The 18,944-nt window shown below is 39.9% G+C and overlaps 2 protein-coding genes across 5 annotated transcripts in view; one reads left to right on the forward strand and one right to left on the reverse strand.

Moving 5' to 3' along the window:
- The window catches only part of INTS9 (integrator complex subunit 9), a 63,272-nt gene extending 55,639 nt beyond the window's left edge, over positions 1-7,633 (forward strand). Inside the window, exon 16 of one of the 2 annotated variants that reach the window (XM_011359325.2) lies at positions 452-1,197. In XM_011359325.2, coding sequence (XP_011357627.1) covers positions 452-628 — 177 coding nt within the window. In that variant the 3' untranslated portion in view covers positions 629-1,197. Of the gene's footprint in view, positions 1-451 lie in introns of both variants that reach the window. The other variant, XM_011359326.2, reaches the window with a different exon arrangement.
- Positions 7,634-10,640: 3,007 nt separating this feature from the next.
- The window catches only part of EXTL3 (exostosin like glycosyltransferase 3), a 53,328-nt gene continuing 45,024 nt past the window's right edge, over positions 10,641-18,944 (reverse strand). For 2 of the 3 annotated variants that reach the window (XM_011359330.2, XM_011359328.2), the window contains one exon: positions 13,271-13,818. In XM_011359330.2, coding sequence (XP_011357632.1) covers positions 13,609-13,818 — 210 coding nt within the window. In that variant the 3' untranslated portion in view covers positions 13,271-13,608. Of the gene's footprint in view, positions 13,819-18,944 lie in introns of all 3 variants that reach the window. The other variant, XM_011359327.2, reaches the window with a different exon arrangement.

Genomic DNA, 18,944 nt, shown 5'->3' on the forward strand with positions numbered 1-18,944 from the left:
CAGGTTTTGCATCCAGATTACCCAACCTCAGATTGAAAACCATATCTTCGATTTGCAAATGCAGAAAGCTGACTTTTATATAAGGAATTTGAGCATCCACAGATTTTGGTATCCGCAGGGGCTCCTGGAACCAATCCCCGCAGATACCAAGGGGACAACTGTAAATTCTGGGGGAGTCAACAGTTATGTGTGGATTTTGGACTGTATGGAGGGTCGGTCCCCCTAACCCCTGTGTTGTTCAGGGGTCGACTGTACGTGGAACTGTGGTTGAATTCTACTGCTGTAGTAGGGCCTAGGCTGAAGAATCATACTGAGTGTCAAAATGCCAGTTTCTGGAATGTTCAGTTTAGCTAAGTCTGGGAAGTGTCATTTTTAGAATTTTCAGTTGCTGAAATATCCTTCTGCCTTTCAGTGTGCCCATCAACCCCTTTCTCTCTTCTTTTTCGAGCAGCATGGCTTCAGTGACATTAAAGTGGAAGACACAGCCAAGGGCCATATCGTCCTGCTCCAGGAAGCCGAGACACTCATCCAGATTGAGGAAGATTCAACCCATATCATTTGTGACAATGATGAGACGCTCAGGGTACGACTGCGAGATCTTGTCCTCAAATTCCTACAGAAGTTCTAAATGGAACATCTAAGCCTTCTCTACTTCCCTGAAACCCAACAGTCCTTCACACTGGCTGCCCAGCACAAGCCAGCTGAGGAAGGGCAGAAAAGGTTAGCCATGTCTTTGTGGTATTCTCTGGCTTAAGGCAAAAAAGGCTCTTGAGGGACATTATCAGGAGTTATGGCCAGAATCTCCTGGTCTGAATTTCTAGCACTGTTTCAAGCAAGAACTTTTGCTTTAAGCTTTATACTCATTTTCTTCTTTCTTCCCAAGTCTGGCTCTCCTGAGGAGCCAGGATGGTAAGGCCGCGAGCTGAGAAGTAGCATAAAAGTGACAGAAGCAGTATTCTAAGAGGGCAGTGGTGGAAGGGGAGATGAGAGTGACTAACTTGTTGTCTTAAGTGGCTGGTGTTTTTTTTCATGGTTTCACAAGCCTTGGGCAGAACTAGTCTTAGATTTTGTTTTACTTGTCTGTAGTGCTGCACCTAGGAAGACAGACAAGCCCCCAAAGTTAGTAAAATGAACCCATTTATCTGTATTTTATATTGTGAGCTCATTTTGTTAATAAACTTATTTTTTATAGAAGTACCTATGCTCTATTGAATCGACAGTTTATACTGATTTAAACACTACAGCAAATTTTAGTTTGGTGAGTCGTAACCTGGCTTTTTTTTTTTTTTTTTTTGTAAAAACTCAGATTTTTCTTAAATTGTATAAAAGGTGCTTAACTTTAAGCTGTGTCTATAATGAAAATCCCATCCTTAGCCTTCTGGGGAAAGATCCAGAACAAGACCCTTGTACTCCACTAGCTGATCTTTGCCTGTTACTGCCTTTCCCACAGATCATCAGGATTCTCTGCAGTAAGCTGAGCACTAAACACAGATGCCCACAGACCCACTAGTAATAATAGTAAGCTATTGCATTTGAAATAATGCTGCTTCCGAATTGTTTTTAAACAATTTTAAACAGATATTTATGAGATAACATCTAATGTAACATAGCATCGTTTGTAAGTCACACGCCAATTTTGCAAATATTAGTATGCAGGGGAGTGAAGTGCAAGTCTTAGCACTGGTCAACTATGGTCGCAGGCCCAGCTCAACCTGCTTTTCTTAATTTTTTTAGGCTGGTTGAAATTCAGCCCATGTCAGTCCTCCAAGTTGGCTAGCAGCTAAGCATCACAAAGGGATCTAGTGACCCAAGAATTATATAAAATACTGTAGAACTACTTGCTCAGGTTTTACGAAGAGTTGACTGTCACTTCTCTCTCTGGAATGGAAATTTCAGTGAGAATGAGTTCTTCATTAAAGGAGGAAAAAGCCACTTTCATTTATGCTATTTCCAACTGTGCCAGGCTGGGGCATCAGAATGCTTAAATGGGTCTCTGTTTTTGAAGTTACAGGTCATTCAAATCAAGGGGCCTAAGATGTGTCTACAGAGTAAACTAGGAGCCTGCAACCATGAGAGAAGATAAACATTACAAGAGATTTAGTTTTGCAAATTTAGTTTAGTTTTTAGGGGATGAAAAGTATAAATAAGCATCACGTGTAGGCAAAGTTGTTTTAAATCTTGAAAATTCAAAAACTATAAAATAGAGCTGAAATCAAAATGATTATTTTACTTAAATGTTCTAATGATACATCCAGGAATGACTTGGATTTGTCCAAGTTTAATTTCTATTTAAGGGCTTGATCAGTAAGGAGGAACTTGATTACTGCTTTAAATCTTTCTAAGTGGTATATCTATTGTCATGTAACAGATTACCCCAAAACTTAGTGGCTTAAAGCAACCAATAATATCTCACCGTTTCTGTGGGTCAGGAATCTGGTATGGCTCAGGGTTCTCACTCCACAGGGCTACAGTCAAGGTATTGGATGAGGAAACTGAGGCACAGAGGCTAAGTAACTCCCAAAAACACATAGCCAATAAGTGACTTCTGCCTTACCATATGTCGTATGTGAGTACTGGGGATCAGGAGCTGGCCAGGAAGGGGAGACATGCCTATCAGTCCATTTCTTTTCAAGTAAAGGTAACAGCTACTCTCCTTAATCCCTAAAGAACTTGAAGCTTTCGAACCTCTCAGTTGTCCTATAAAGGCAAGAGTTGGCTTTTCCAAACTATAGTGAAGTATCAACAGAAATAAAAGTGAAGAAACTTCCAAAGCTCTATGATAATATAGTCATATGAGCCAAGCAAACTGGTGAGTAGGAAAGGGGGGCACTTCTTTTCTCTGGCCCTGAGTCCAGTTTTTCCCCTGTAGCCTTAAGGAAAGTTGAATTGTTTCATGCCACACTGTGGAAAGGTAGGAAACACCTGATGGTCTCATTCATTGCAGTGGAATGGTGGGTAAATAACATTACTCTTATACAAGGTTCAAATCAGGCAGAAATAACCAGCAATAATTCTAAAGGAAGTCACAATTAAATCCTGAAGATAAGCAGTGTAGAACTGAGCCAAAAATGTCTAATCTTGCTGGAGGCTAGAGCTGATCATGAGTTTCTTCTCTAAAGATTAAGAACCACAGTCTCCACTGCTTCTTAGTAGACCATTATAGGTTTTAATCACATCATAAAAATATTTTACCATCTATAGATTTAATGCAATCCTTATCAGAATTCTACTGGCATTTTTCACAGAAATAGAATGAACAATCCTAAAACTTAAATGCAACCACAAGAGACTGACTAGCCAGAGCAATCCTGAAAGAGAACAAAGCTAGAGGTATCACACTTCCTGATTTCAAGCTTTATCATAAAGCTACAGCAATCAAAATAGTATGGTACTGGTATAAAAACAGACACAGAGACCAATGGAAACAGAATCAAGAGCCTGGAAATAAACCCACACATATACAGTCAACTAGTATTAGACAAGGGAGTCAAGAAGCCTCCATGGGGAAAGGAGAGTCTTCAATAAACGACAGTGGGAAACTGGATAGCCACATGCAAAAAAAATAAATTGGACCCCTGTCTTAACACCACTCAAAAATTTACTCAAAAAGGATTAAATACTTAGATGTAAGACACAAAACTGCAAAACTACTAGAACATTACATGGGGGAAAGCTCCTTTGACATTTGACACCAAAAGCTCAAGCAACAAAAGCAAAAATCAACAAGGGAGACTACATCAAATAGTTTCTGCACAGCTAAGGATACTGTTAACCAAATGAAAAGGCACCCTACCAAATGAGAGGCAATATTTGCAAACCATCTATCTGATAAGGGCTTAATATAAAGAACTCCTATAACTCAATAGAAAAAAAAGAAAATCTGATTTTAAAAGGGGCAAAGGTCTTCAATAGACATTTTTTTCAAAGAAGACATCCAAATGGCCAATAGGTATATGAGAAGGTGTTCAATATCACTAATCATCAGGGAAATGCAAATCAAAACTACAATGAGATACCACCTCTTCCCTGTTAAAATGGCTGTTATCAAAATGACAAGAGATAAATCTTGGCGAGGATTTGGAGAAAAGAGAACTCTCAAACGTTATTGATGCATATTGATGCAGCTGCTATGGAAAACAGTATGGAGGTGCCTCAAAAAAATTAAAACTACCGTACGATCCAGCAATTCCACTTCTAGGTATATATTCAAAGGAAATGAAAACAGGATCTCAAGGAGATATCTGTGTTCCCATTGTTCTCTGCAGCATTATTCACAATAGCCAAGATATGGAAACAACCTAAGTGTCTGTCAACAGATGAATGGATAAAGATACTGTGGTCTCTATATGCATGGAATATTAGTCAGCCATGAGAAAGAAGGAAATCCTGCACTTTGCAACAACATGGTTGGACCTTGAGGGCATTATACTAAGTGAAAAAAGTCAAACAGAGAAAGACATACTATATGTTTTCATTCACATTTAGAATCCAAAAAAGCTGAGCTCAAAGAAATAGCAGAATGGCGGCTTCCAGGGCTCGGAAGTTGGGCAAAAGGGGAGATGTTGATCAAAAGGTACAAACTTCTAGCTATAAGATGAGTGAGTTCTGGGGATGTAATATACAGTATTGTAACTATAACAAAACTGTAGTATGTACTTGAAAATTGTTGAGAGTATATCTTAAAAGTTATCACTACAAAATTGGTAATTTTGTGAGGGGATAGAGTTATTAACTCTTACTTCTCAATATCTATGTGTATCAAACCTTAAATGTACATGTTATATGTCAATATCTCATTAAAGTGTGGGGGGGAGGGACATTTTACATGTATTAAACATTTTTGAGTCACAGGACCATAGGTTTTTAAAAGGTGTCTTGCCCACATCTCGTCATTAAGCATATAAAATGTTTCTATTATGTTGCTGAGGCCTCTGAAAAAACATAATTCTTATGTTAGCAGGATTTATTCTTTACCCTTCTCCAATAAACCACAGTAATAATCCCTAACTCATTTATAAGTCTTCCCGACATACAACTGTGAAATCAACCACAAATAAGGAACTTTGATTCACATAATATATAGTAAATTTTGGGTTACTAAACACATTATCAACTAAAAGTTTGCTAACATTTTTTAGATTATAAATTTTAATTTAGTAACTACAGTGTTCACAATACTTTGAAAATAATGAACTTTGATTTCACAAAGTCTTTTCAATCATCAGTAAGCCTTTCCAATCATCACTGAGCATTTATAAGCACCTATTATATTCTGGGAATTGTGCTGTCTCTGATGACTTTAGCACACCAACATAATAGACCAAATGCAAGTTTCTCCCAAACTTCTCATAACTACAGAGGAGCAAATTTCCAGGACCATGAGCAAAAGATTGTTTATATAGAAAATCCTAAGATATTTTTACAAAGCATTTACTAGAGTTAATAAAATTAGTTACCGAGATTGCAGATCACTCATAATAGTGTGAAAACACATACTCAGGAATAAACTTTCAAAAGATGTGTAAGATCTCTACCCTGAAAGTCTTAAAACCTTGCTGGCAGAAATCAAAGATACACCATGTTCATGGATTAGAGATTCAATATTAATATTTCACTTCTACCCATTGATCTACAGATTCAATACAATACCATCAAAATCCCTGTGGATAACAACAAAAAAACAGCTCAATTTAAAAACTAGGCAAAGAGCACAACAGACATTTCTCTATTCAATATTCTCAACGAATAAATACAAATGGCCAATAAACACATAAAAAGGTACTGAATATAATTAGTTATTAATAAGGGAAATGCAAATCAAACCCATAATGAGGTGCCACTTCATACCTACTAGAATAGCTATAATAAAAAATTTTAATTAAGTGTTGGCAAGATATAGAGAAATTAGAACCCTCGTGCATTGCTGGTAGAATATACAATGGTGCAGCTGCTAATGAAAACATTTTGGCAGTTCTTCAAATATTGAGTTACCATATGATCCAGCAATTCTATTCATAAGTATATACCCAAAAGAATTGAAAGCAAGGACTCAGATATTTGTCCACCCGTGTCCGTCCAAAACCGCATTATTAATAATGGCCAAAAAGCAGAAGTAACCCAAGTATCCATCGATAGATGAATGGATAAAGTATGTTACATATACATACATATATGTATATATATGGTGAAATATTATCCAGCCATAAAAAGGAATGAAATTCTAATGCATAGAATATAGAATACTCTTAAAAACATAGTAAAATAAGCTGGACGCAAAAAAACTCAACATTGTATGCTTCCATTTATACGATTGTCCAGAACAGACAAACCGTAGAGACAACACAGAGGTTGTCAAGGGCTGAAGGGAGGGATATATGGGGAGTTTTTGTTTAACGAGTGCAGACTTTTTGTTTGGGAAGATGAAAAAGTTCTGGCAATTGCTAGTGCTGATGGTTACACATTGTGAATGTACTTACTGCAATTGAATTGTATTGTAGCCATTTTTAAGTTATGTATATTTTATGAGAATAAAAATTAAAAAGTGACAAGCTAATTCTGAAATTTATGTATAGAAATACAAAGTGACTATATTACCAAAGCAATCTTGAGAAAGATGAACAAGTTGGAAGATTTATACTACTTTATTCCAAAACTAGAAAGCTGCATTAATCCACACAGTATGGTACTGACAACAAGGATTGACCAAGTCAGCATAACAGAAAAAGCTCAGAAACAACCATACTTACACAGTCACTCTGTCTTCAACAAAGGTCCCAAAGCAATTCAGTGGATAAAAGAAAGTCTCTTTAACAAATGACTAGATACTCATATAGGAAAAAAGAATTAGAAGCTTGACCACTATCACTCAACATACACAAATTTTAATTTGAGATGGATCCTAGACCTAAGGATAGAAGCTAATTCCATAAAGCTTTTAGTGGAAAACAGAATATAACATCTTCATGACTTGGGGTAGGCACAGGTTTCCTGAGTCAAAGAAAGCAGTAAAAAGAAAAAAGTTATAAATTTGACCTCATCCAAATTCAAAATTCAGAAGATTCCATAAAGAAGAATACTTACAAAACCTGTATCTGACCATGGGCTAGTTACTATCCGGGGTAAAGATAGTAGTCCATTGTCTAGAATTCCTGTAACTCAACAATGAAAACAAATAGTACATCCATGATCTACATGAATGGAATAATATCCAGCAATAAAAAGGAAATGAGCTATCAAACCACAAAAAGATGGAGGAAACTTAAATGCATGGTGCTAAGTGAAAAGCCAATCTGCAAAGGCTACACACAACACAATTCCAACTATATGACATTCTGGAAAAGGCAAAACTATGGAAACAGCAAAAAGGCCAGGGGTTTGGAGAGAGGGAAGGATGAATAGGTGGTTACATGTCACTATGCTTTTGTCAAAGCCCACAGAATACTGTACAAAGAATGAACCCTAATGTAAGCTATGACTTTAGTTAATATGTCAATATTGGCTTATCAATTGTAACAAATGTACCACATTAATTCAAGATATTAACAGCAGGAAAAATGGAGGAGGAGCTCTACTTTCCGCTCAATTTTTTGTAATTCTAAAACTGCTAAAAAAATAAAAGTCTACTAAAAATGTATTTTAAAAAAGACTAAGTTTTTTTTTTTTTTTAATGGGCCGATCTATCCAGATAGTTCACAAAGGAAATATATATGAAGGGTGTAAGCACATGAAAAGTTCTTAATGTCTTAGACATCAGGGAAATGCAAATTGAAACTACAAGATACCATTACCCACCAGAATGGCTGAAATCAGAAAGACTGGCAACACCACAGATGGGCGAGGCTGTGGACACAAGAATTTCTTATTCAGGGGAGCACAAAATGGCACACACGGGAAAAGGCCTGGCAGTTTCCTATGAAACTAAACATACATACACCTACGTTATCACACAGCAATTCCACTCCTAGGCATTACCGAAAAAAAAACATAAATCAACAAAAAGACTTGCACATGAATCTTCACAGCAATTTTATTCAGAATAGTTCCAAGCTAGAAACAGCCCAGTGCCTATCAACAGAATGGACAGATGCTGTTACACTACATTTGGGAATACTACTCAGCAATACAAGAAAGAAATTACTAATACATATAACTAACATTCACTGGATCTCGAAAATTTTATGCCAAGTTTCTAGAAACCTTACACAAAAAAGTAAAATTTGTGTGACACCATTTATATGAAATTCTAGAACAGGGAAAACTAGTTCAAAATTTTTTTGAAAAATCAGAACATTGGTCATCTCTGGGATGGAGGTGGAGACTGACTAGGAAGGAAGACGAGGGAACCTTCTGGGTTTGCTAGTCATGTTCTATGTCTTAACAGAGGTTTAGGTTACATAGGTGTATGCAGTTGTCAAAACTGAAGAGTGTACTTAAAGATTTGTGCATTTCAGTGTGTAAATTTAATATGTAAATTTTATGTAAAACATATAGAAACTAATAGTGACCTCCAGTTAATGATGTGTGTGCTTATGTATTTAGAAGGAAATGCATTGACATCAGTAATTTACTTAGAAATATACCAAAAGTAGGATGGATGAAAGGATAACTAGAGAGATGGATATGTAGATGGCTACACAGCATGTACAGTAAACCAGCTTCTAGGTATAGGTTTATCCTATAATGGAATATTGGGAGCAATAGTAAATAAACAGAATCTAAACAGTTTAAGCTCTAACATGACAACCCTTCAGTGTGACCAGGATTTATACTCTTACAAATACAAAGACAAATAGAGAAAGGTAAAACAAGTGGCATAATTAAAACAGGTCAAGAAGCAAGTGAAACTAAATACCAAACCAAACCTGGCCTACGGCAAGGCTTCCCACCTTAATAATCTCTTCTGGAATCCACTCTGTGTCTAAGTCTTGGCATGCTCTTATCCTCTTGTCAGTGAAGATTTAAATAATAAAAGTAGTGAATATAAGACTTCTCAGCCATCCAGTGCCAAGCTTCCCTTAACTATCTTGTTAATACCACATTAGCTATACTGAATTCCAGAAGCATTATAGTACTGATTACTATTCAGCTTGTTGCCAACTATTTCTGTGACCCTCTAGTTGTTTTGTCAAATCATTCATTTATCAAAAAACTATTCAGCACTTACTGTTATGTGCTCTAGTCTCGAAGCTTACAGTTTGATGTAGGAAGCTGAGCTATAAACCATTACAGAGCATAGAGGTAAAAGATCAGGCTGCTCTAACGGGAGATGGGGAGAGGTGAGCAGTGACTTCTTGGAAGAGAAGCCGCTCTACAGGCAATGCTCCAGCTGAGTCTTGAACAATGAGTTCTCATTAAAAAAATGGAGTACAGAAAGAGCCGCTAAGAAGTTTACAGTATGTTCATTTCTGTTGTGTGCCAAAGAGTGGACTCTTCACATTTGTAAACTTTCAACATTTCTTTACAATGTGGGCATGATTTTTGCCATTTTATAGATGAGATGAAAGTTTAGTTTAACTTGCTCCCCACCAGTTTAATGTGATCTACTCTCGAGCCATACCCTTAATTTCAACATTATCCTTTTAAACATTTTTGTAAATATTTTAGAGCTTTCAATTTCAGTGACAATAATATCAACCATTAACAGTGACCACTTTAAGAAGGAACTGACAGGAACCTAAGTATACATGCTATCTTTGTGTACAGTAAAACCGCCATTTCTCCAGCCTCATGCAACTTCCTCAAGTCTCTCTGGTCCCAAGACAGATTGTAACAAGGAGGTGGATGGTTAGACGAATAGGAACTTGGCAGCCAAAACTCCAGACCCAAGTCGGCAGTCTCACTCTATATGACATTATCCACCCCCCTCACCTGCCACAAACCTGATCAATGGTCAACCCTACTTGAGGAGTGCACTGACTTTTAGGTCCCACACATTCCAGGGATCATCAATGCAAACCAAACTCCCTCCCAACTGCAGAGCCCAGGCGAGGAGCACCCCCCAACTCAGCTTTTCTCTGGCTTCCATGCTCTTTCCTATCTCTATCCATCTCCTCCAATGCCCATGACTTGGTGCCCTCTCTTGAAGATGGCTCTGATCCCATAACCGAGCAGAAGTCTAGGAACACAGACACCAGAAGAATTGGGTTCTGACAGTTAAGAAGCATCAGATGCAGATTCTTTTAGTGACTCCCTATACGTCAACAGAACCACCTCTAGCCCAACTCAGCCATTCTAAGCAAGCCCTCTCCTCTAGACTGGGAGCACATGCACACAGGAGCTCCCCTCACCACACACACACACGTTTTTAAATTACCATGAAATAATAAAGGTGACATATATGCCACTTGCCATCCTACACAAACCAGTTAAATGACACCAAAGTTCCTATGTAATCAAATGACTAATCCCACAAATGGGCACAGGCAAGGCTGCCCATGTCAGTGCATGTTTTCAGTATCACCTAGGTTCAGGTACGCGGGCTGCACCAGGACCAATCACATAGCCCTTCTCACAGAGGGGTGCCGGGGGCGGGGGGCGGTCCCAGCTGGCCATGCATTGGTGGGTCCCTGGAATCAGAAAGGCACCTTCTGTGAGGTCACTTTTCTGTGCCTGCAGAGAAAAATCACAAAAGACCTCCAAGCTCCTTGAGTTAGTCTCCATTTATTTTATTTTTTTTACAAAAACCCAATGTAAGACCATTGTGCTCATGATTGGAAGAGGAGTGGTGGGGTGATGGACGTAGGATGGATATCAAAGAGCTTCCCCCTTCAGAATAGCATCATTTCAAACCAGGAGCTCCCTGAGCACACAGGCAGGCAGCTACGGAAGGAGCTGCTCGTATCTGCCAGACAGGACCCGCCACGTTGGTGCGCAGACCCTGGCTTGAGATGTAGTCCGCACGGAGAACCACAGCCATTGGTGCGCATGCTCAGGACAGCCTGCTAAGCACCTCAGGAGGTGCTCGCTTAGGGGGATGCCCCTCACGGTGAAGGGCAAACTGGCTGGCTGGAGATCAAGGGTGTCCTGGGCTCTGGGAGCCAAGATTGGCAACCGGGTATTACCTGCAGACAGCTGAAGAAACCCATGTGGATCCTTTCATGTTCCGGTGAGTCACAGGTGATGTAGGCAACATTTGGGTTTCCCAAAGTGGCGGATCAGCATCAAAGGCATTCTGAGCATGGAGCTGGGCCTCTCCCTAATCCACCTTGCAAAATGCAGCAGCCATCCTCCAGGAGCACCTAACCAAGCAAACTGAAAGATCCAATTGCCCTGCTTCTTGCTGCTGAGTGTACTTTAAGAACACAGCCGGTGTCCACCAGAGCCTGTTGTCTGAGGTTCTTCACATCAGTGTCTGTTCGGGTCCAAACAGTGCTCTTTGTTGGACTCTCTACCATCATAACCCTGAAGTGCACTTCGATGTTCTCCGTAAGCTCAGACCACTTGGCCACTGGATCTAACAACAAGCGTTCAGGGGCCCAACAGTCTGGCTCCACTAAAGGAGGTCCTAATGCGGACTGCTCCCTTCTCACCAGGCCCCACCGAAGGTCAGTTTATGAGTTTCTAACATTAAAATAAACGAGATAAAAATAGCAGCCACATACATAGCTCAAAACACCATACTCTTTGGCTTCCCAGAGGGAAGAAGGCTACTGCTAAAAAGAATAATGTCAGAAGTCAAGGAAAGGGTGTTAGAAAGTTAGGATGCAGGGAGTCTGGACCCTTTGCAGGGCTGCTGAGGAGCATAACTCAGTTTCCTAGGCAGCTGCCTACCTAGGAGAGAAGAGGCAGTGGGAACCTCTGGAGGACGCAAGTCCTGGGAGCAGCTCTGGTCCTGTTTGCCGGTGGAGAGGTCCCCTTAGGGCAAGCTGGCCCTACAGGTGGGTGGTATCTATAGGACAGAACCTGGCTTCAAAATGATACTTGAAAAGAACCAATTTGGTACAGGCAGGTCACAAGAGAATATGCCCCTAAGAAATAGAAGCACAGGACGTCGAAGTCTGGGGAAGACAACCAGTTTAAGGCATGTGCATGACCAGGACAGACCTGAGCATTGTTCAGCTGCAGGAAACCACCTATACTCAACTCTGCTGGAAGGAAGTGGGGTCCAGAAAAATGGCAGAAATCGGGCTAAATCCCTGCCCAACACCACTAACACGCTCTTCCATCCCCCTACTGCCACCACCACCAAAAAAAAAAAAAAAAAAAAGATTAGCTTATTTTCATTTCAGCCCAGGGAACAGAAATTCAAACCCAGAGTAGAAAGTGGTAATGTGGGATGAAAATGCCTGTTAAATTTCAAGTGGATTTGAGCTGAACGTAACAAATATCCTCCTATTGTTCTGGCACTTTCTGAACCTCAGGGGGTCCTGGAACCAACCAGATAATAGGGATCCAAACACTACAGGTAACATAGGACTCAGGTCTAGATAAAGGTGGAGGGAAGGTGAATTTCACCAAGGTAGATATCCCAAGGCAGGTGGTGCCTTGCTGTTCAGACTTCCCGGCCAGCCGGGTGGGAGCTGCAAAGGACGCTCGCCTGTTCTACACTACAGAGCAGGCCAACCTGCAAACTGCTCCAGACCACACCTGGAAGCGCAGCCTGCCAGTTTTACACAAGAGACAATCTTCAGGAAAGCCTGAAGCCCAAGCACAACATGTATTTTAAAAGGAGGGCCGGACAAAAAGAGCCATTTGGGAGTGCTGTCTTTAGGTCCCCTTCCTTCCTCGTTCTTCTCTTCCAAACAGGGAAGAGAATGGAGAGCAGGGACAAGTACTGGGACAGCATGACTGAATAAATCCTCAAAAACCATCAAATCCAGCTACTCCCAAAGGTGTCAGTCCTCCCCAAGGACTCAAGTGAGAGGAGATGCGAGTTACAGATCGCTGGTTGGCAACAGAACGGGAGAAGGAACAAATTGACAGATCTTAACTCATCCGGGGCCCCATTAGAGGGCTAGCCTGGCCCTCTTTTGTCTCTGCACACAGATGCCCCTGGGGAGGAAGGAGATGAGCTTTAAGGATGAGCCAGACAGATACCACAAGGCCAGGATCCGTCTCCACCAAAATATCAAACATCAGGAGCCTTGGTGGGACACTCACTTTGTGAGATAGGCAGAAATTTCAACCCCCCCCCCAATATATATATATATATGTATATGTGAGTGTGTGTGTGCATATATATATATATACACACATATATACACATACATATGTATATATACACACATATATATAAATAAGCCTTGAATGGCAAATCTGAAACTTCTTTTTAAATAATAATAGTTGTTACTGAATTTAAAAACCACAAACCAGCTGTCCTGGGCTTATGAACTGCGTGAGTGACTCTCCAGAGTCCTCATGTCCTCAGTGTAAGCTATCAGTCAGTGCCCTGTGTAGGGAACCCTGTGTCCTCTGACCAGGGTTCTAGGCCCAGTGTGGCCAACTCCAAGAGAAAGGCAACTACTTGCTTTCTACTCCTCCTGCTGCCTCTCCCAGCAGAGGATCTGGGCCACCCACCCAGTGGATGTCCCTGAGGTCCTTCAATGTCTAGAGACTTTAGGAGCCATCTCCCTCACTCTGCTCATCCTCTCCCCAAAACCTGCAATGCCCCTAGATGAACTTGAAGCACTTGGTCTTGTCGTGGGGCAGGCGGGTCTTGAAGAGCACAGAGTCCACCCTGAATTGAGTGTACAGTAGGGGCATATAGCCATACACCTTGACAAAAAAGTTGATACATTTGTGCCGCTCATGGAAGTGGGAATCATCGTGTGACAGGGCCTGAGGGCATCCTGGGCATCGGAAAGTCCACCGCGAGGTCACCTGGGAAGAGGGAAGCAAGAGCACAGAGTAAGAATCACCGGTACTAGTACTGACAGAAACCCTGCGGCTTGGCCAGTGCCTCCACGTCCACGGTGAAGATGATGACATGCACTCGCGGAGACAGAGTCCAGGGCCCGAGCCCAGAGCTCTCCACCCGCCGCGGATGCAGTAAGGATGCTCTTCCCAAACGGCCTACATTTAACAGGTATCAAAAACCTTACATGTGTAGTGTTGCCTCTCTTAGTAACTCTACTTCTCGTGTTTATCTTGGTTGCATGGCAAAATATAGTTATAAAGTTGTTCGTTTCATCAGTGTTCTTAAGAGCAAAATACTGGAAAACTACCCATCAAAAGGGAACTAGTTAAATAATTATAAAATCCTATACATCCATTTATAAACATTTAAGAAAATTATATATAAAGACATGGGGGAAATGGTCATATTATAGTTTAGTAGTTATTATGAAATTTCAAGCAATTAGAAAAGTCTGAAGAATAATATAACAGCTTTACTACCATTAATGTGACAAACCAAACAACATAAAAATCCCCTCAGCACAGAATACCTGAAGAAGCAGGATAAAATATATAAACCGTCTCTTTAAAAATATGGCTGACAATGAAATGAAATATAGAATGAAAGAAATAAAACCCTCAGAAGCCTAAACAATGAGAAAGCCTGGATCTAATGAGATAGCCAGGAGCGTGGGTCTTTATCAGGCTGGGAAAGCCAAGAGCTGTGAAACACTGAGACCCCATGGAAGGCTGCAGGATGGAGGCAGCCCCACAGAGATGGTAAGGCAATGTTTTCTTCTCAGGAAACAGCACCTCTGAGAATTTATAACCACAAGCTGGCCCTCACACATTTGAGACGAGAATCTATGTCACTTCTGTGTCCTGAAAAGCCCCAAGATGCTAATTTAGCTTAAACAGGTCTCCAGTAGGTGGTGATCCCAGGCACATGGCAGAAGCATACAAATCCTTTCATCAGATGTAAATTCAGGCCTCAAAGAAACACTGTAAGTAAAAACCAAGGACTATGGTCTCACAAAGTAATAAAAAAAAGAATGAGCCACATGAAGGAAAAATCTGCAGAAACAACAGAATTAGACCCCAAAACATTGCAAAACAGAATTATAATAAAAGTGTAACAATAAATGTGTATAATATTACAATGAAATTTTGAAAGTTCTTAAAGTCTGATGGAAGAAATGAGGGACTATCAAAAAGTCCTGGCAGATATGGAGAAAAACAAACAGAACAAGAGAAATGATAACTATATTGAACTAAATCAGACAATGTATGGGTATGAAGAAAAAATGAATGATGAAAACTATACTAAAATTATTACCCAAAATGGAAAAAACTGACAAAAAGCTTTAAAAAAATATATAACAGCGAAGTTAAGAAACATGGAGAAGTGCTACAGTATGATTCCATTTATATAAAGTTCAAAACAGGCAAAACTGATCTTGGAACAGAAAGACATTGACTTCCTGTCATTCTCCCAGCTCGACTTTCTTCCTGCTCCCAGAGCTGGGCCTTCTCCCTCCTGGAGCGCAGCATCCTCTTGGACACTGGAGGTGGTGTGGAAGAACCTCCCCTGCTCAGGAAGCCTGCCTACTCACCCTCAAGACAGCCCTCTGCCTCTGGAGTGTCCACTCTGTATGCTTGAGGCTGGGAGGTTTAGGCTCAGAAGTGTGAGAGCCCAGGGCCACCCGAGGGCAAATTCAGAAAGCTCAGAGGAACTGTACAAATCAGGCCAGGACAGCAGGACAGAGCTCGTCACAGCAGTGACCACAGCAGAATACACACATCTCCGCCTTCCACCATCCCCTGGTCTCCTGTGCGGAGTACTAAATGGGGCTTTGGAACCTTTCACCTGCTCCACTGGTTCTGTTCAAGCTCACTTATGGAACACGGTTTTTATTTCTCCCTGCTCACCGAAGACCAAGCATTGGCTTGGAGGCAGCTCACATGCCCCGCTCCTCTAACCTCTCCGGTAAGTGGGACTTTGGATAAGGGAACTGTAAGGCGTAGACCAGTCTAAGGTTTTTAGGTGCCTATCCTCAGACTCCGTGGTCCAGTGGTCCCTGCCAGGTCCAAAGCCTCTCTTATGGGCTTCATCAGGGAGCAGGTGTAACTTGTCTGGCCACTTTCCACATGTTCAGCCTGTGCCCTGGGCGTGGGCTAGTTATGCAGAGTCAGCAGGGAGGTCCTCATGCTCCAGCCAGCCTTTCTGCCCCAGAGAATCATGGAATGTGGTCCAAGAATGTGGGAACTAAGAGTTGAAGGCACACCATTTGTTCACGTATGGCTGTTTGTTGTATTCGGTATATAATTCTGCTACATGATTATTATAGTTAAAAAAAAAAAAAAACAAAAACAAAAACTAAGAAAATCTGAACAAAGGATGGACTTTGGTAATATAATGTATCAATATTGGTTCATTAACTGTGATAAATGTACCATACTGATGTAAGATGTTAATAATAGGGGAATCTATATGCGGGGAGGGGTATATGGGAATTCTGTACTGTCTTCACAACTTTTCTGTAAATCTATTATTAACTTTAATACAAAAAAGTTTATTTTAAAAGTAAGCCATAGTGTTTGGGGACGCATACTTAGGTGATAAAAGTATAAATAAAAACAATGACGTGGATACCACTAATGTCATGACAGTGACTGTATTAGTTTCCTAGAGATGCTTAACAAATTACCACAAACTTAGTGACTAAAAAAAAAAAAATTTATTCTCATAGTTCTGGAGGCTACAAGTCTGAATGAAATCAAGGTGTCAATGAGTCCATCCTCTCTCTGTCCCATGCCTTTCTTTTAGTTGCCAGCAATCCTTGGCTTGTAATATGATTGCGGATGTAGCAATATTTATCACATTACATAATTATAGTACAATATTATTGTCTATATTCATTATACTATGCATTAGATTTCTATGGCTTTTTTACTACTTATTATAAGTTTGTACCCTTAAACAACATCAATCTTATGCCCCTCCCCTGGCAAATCCTTATTCTGAATAAAGCCTATTTACATTCTAGATCTTTCTCCTCCTTAAAAAAAAACATCACATAATTCAAAGCAACAATATAAAATTAGCTCCCTGTTCTTTAGTTGAAACTGTTAAACTATTATCATCGAGCAAGCACTACCAATCATAAAAACCAGTCATAACTTTCTCATTTTAACAAAAGAGAGAACAGTTCAATAGCGAAAACTTGAAGCAAAAAAAAATTTACTATTTTGAAACATAAAATAGTATATATACCTGATACTATTAAAATTAGGTAAATTAATAAAAATATTTAGTTCAAACTGGTTTTATACTATGAAATACATAATTGGACTCAGAATTTGAAAACATTCTTAACCTACTGAGCCTTTAATTTTAAAAAGGTCATCCCAATCTTGAATGGAACACCTCTTATATTCCCATAAGATTGCAAAAATTCAGAGAGAATACTTATTCCTCAAGTTTTCATTTGGTGAGAATCATATATAACATGTGCAAATTATTTCCATCTCAATCTCTAAAGAGATGGTTTAGCTAATGAACACTTGCCTAATAATATAGTAGACAAACATGCTTTAATGAAGATGAAAAATTCATCATGTCTGTAAGAGTAGAGTGACTGACGATATTATTAGGTACCTAATCAGAGACGTTAAATTTTCATGGATACCTTTTGATCTACTAGGGAGGTATAAATAGAAGCATACATCTTGGCTGAAGTCCAGTCCCTGGGTACAAAAGAAAGGATAAAGAATAGAAAATTGCACCAATCATTAATTTCTTTCTAAGATCTTGGCTCCCTAACCTTAAAGTTTGCAAAGAATTGTGCTTTTTCATTGTTTAACATCAGATCTGCCACTGTACCTGGAAACATACTATTTTTATTGAAATAACTGTGGACTTTTATCATTCACAGTTTAAAAAAACACACAATTTGGTCCACTAGTTATTGTTTTGTGAGGCTTTAGCAGAAGGCTCAGGAACAGAGGAAGCTTTGGGGGTAATCAGGAGTTGAGTTATAATTTGAGCTATGCTTAAGAAAAGGTTTGATTACGTATAAATGGATGCATAAGGCCCCAAAATGCTTTTCAAAATGCTTTAGTGCATAAGACCTAGTGTCCTCTGGTTACCACCACTCTGCTTCCCATTTACGATATGTTTTGTCGTTATTAATACAGGCTGCTGGTTACTTAGTCTAGAACTTATCTTCAACATATAAGAAGAATGTAATATGCACCCAATTATTATTTACTTGTGGCACTAAGGATTTCCATAAAAGTAAACTTATTATTTTATAAAATGAAATTATATGCCTTTTTAACAATAATGAAAATTAGAGCCTAATTCGTTTATTAACCTTTCTAAGGACATCAGGTGTGATTCCACAAATACTGACAGAACATAGTCACTAAATACTAGTAATCTGAACTGACATGAAGACTCTCTAGTATTAATCCTTGCAAGGCCCTTACCGGGCCTACCCTGACCCTCACCAAGAGAGCTTTCACTTGTCTGAACCTGCAGTGATGACAGAAAGGGTGATGAATCTGGTCTTTCTGTGCACTGGGTATGAATTTAGTATCTTCACTTGTCTGATCCTGCAGTGATGACAGAAAGGGTGATGAATCTGGTCTTTCTGTGCACTGAGTATGAATTTAGTATCTTCTGGTCAAATCTATTCATCAACTCAAAGGCAAAACAAAACTCAAATTTCTAGAATTTTGAGGGCACTTTTGTTTTTGTTTTGGAGTAAATCCTTATACCAGTGATCCGCACCCTTTTTGGCACCTGGGACCAGTGTGCCTATGAAAATCCAGTGCCTTATGATCTGAAGTGGAGCTGAGGCGGTGATGCTAGCACTGGGGAGCCGCTGCAAACACAGATGAAGCTTCGCTCGCTCACCTCTTCATGTGACCTGGTTCTTAATAGTACCAGTCCATGGCCCAGGGGTTGGGGACACCTGTCTTATACAATACTTAATTATGTACTAGACACTATTCTTAGAGCTTTACGTAAATTAACTGAGAAATTCTTAAGTTTTTTGTGCTATGGACTCCCTTCCACTCTGGTTTGGCAACCTGGTGAAGTGTGA

This window comes from Pteropus vampyrus, unplaced genomic scaffold (assembly GCF_000151845.1).
Source record: "Pteropus vampyrus isolate Shadow unplaced genomic scaffold, Pvam_2.0 Scaffold47, whole genome shotgun sequence".
NCBI classification, from domain to species: Eukaryota; Metazoa; Chordata; class Mammalia; order Chiroptera; family Pteropodidae; genus Pteropus; species Pteropus vampyrus.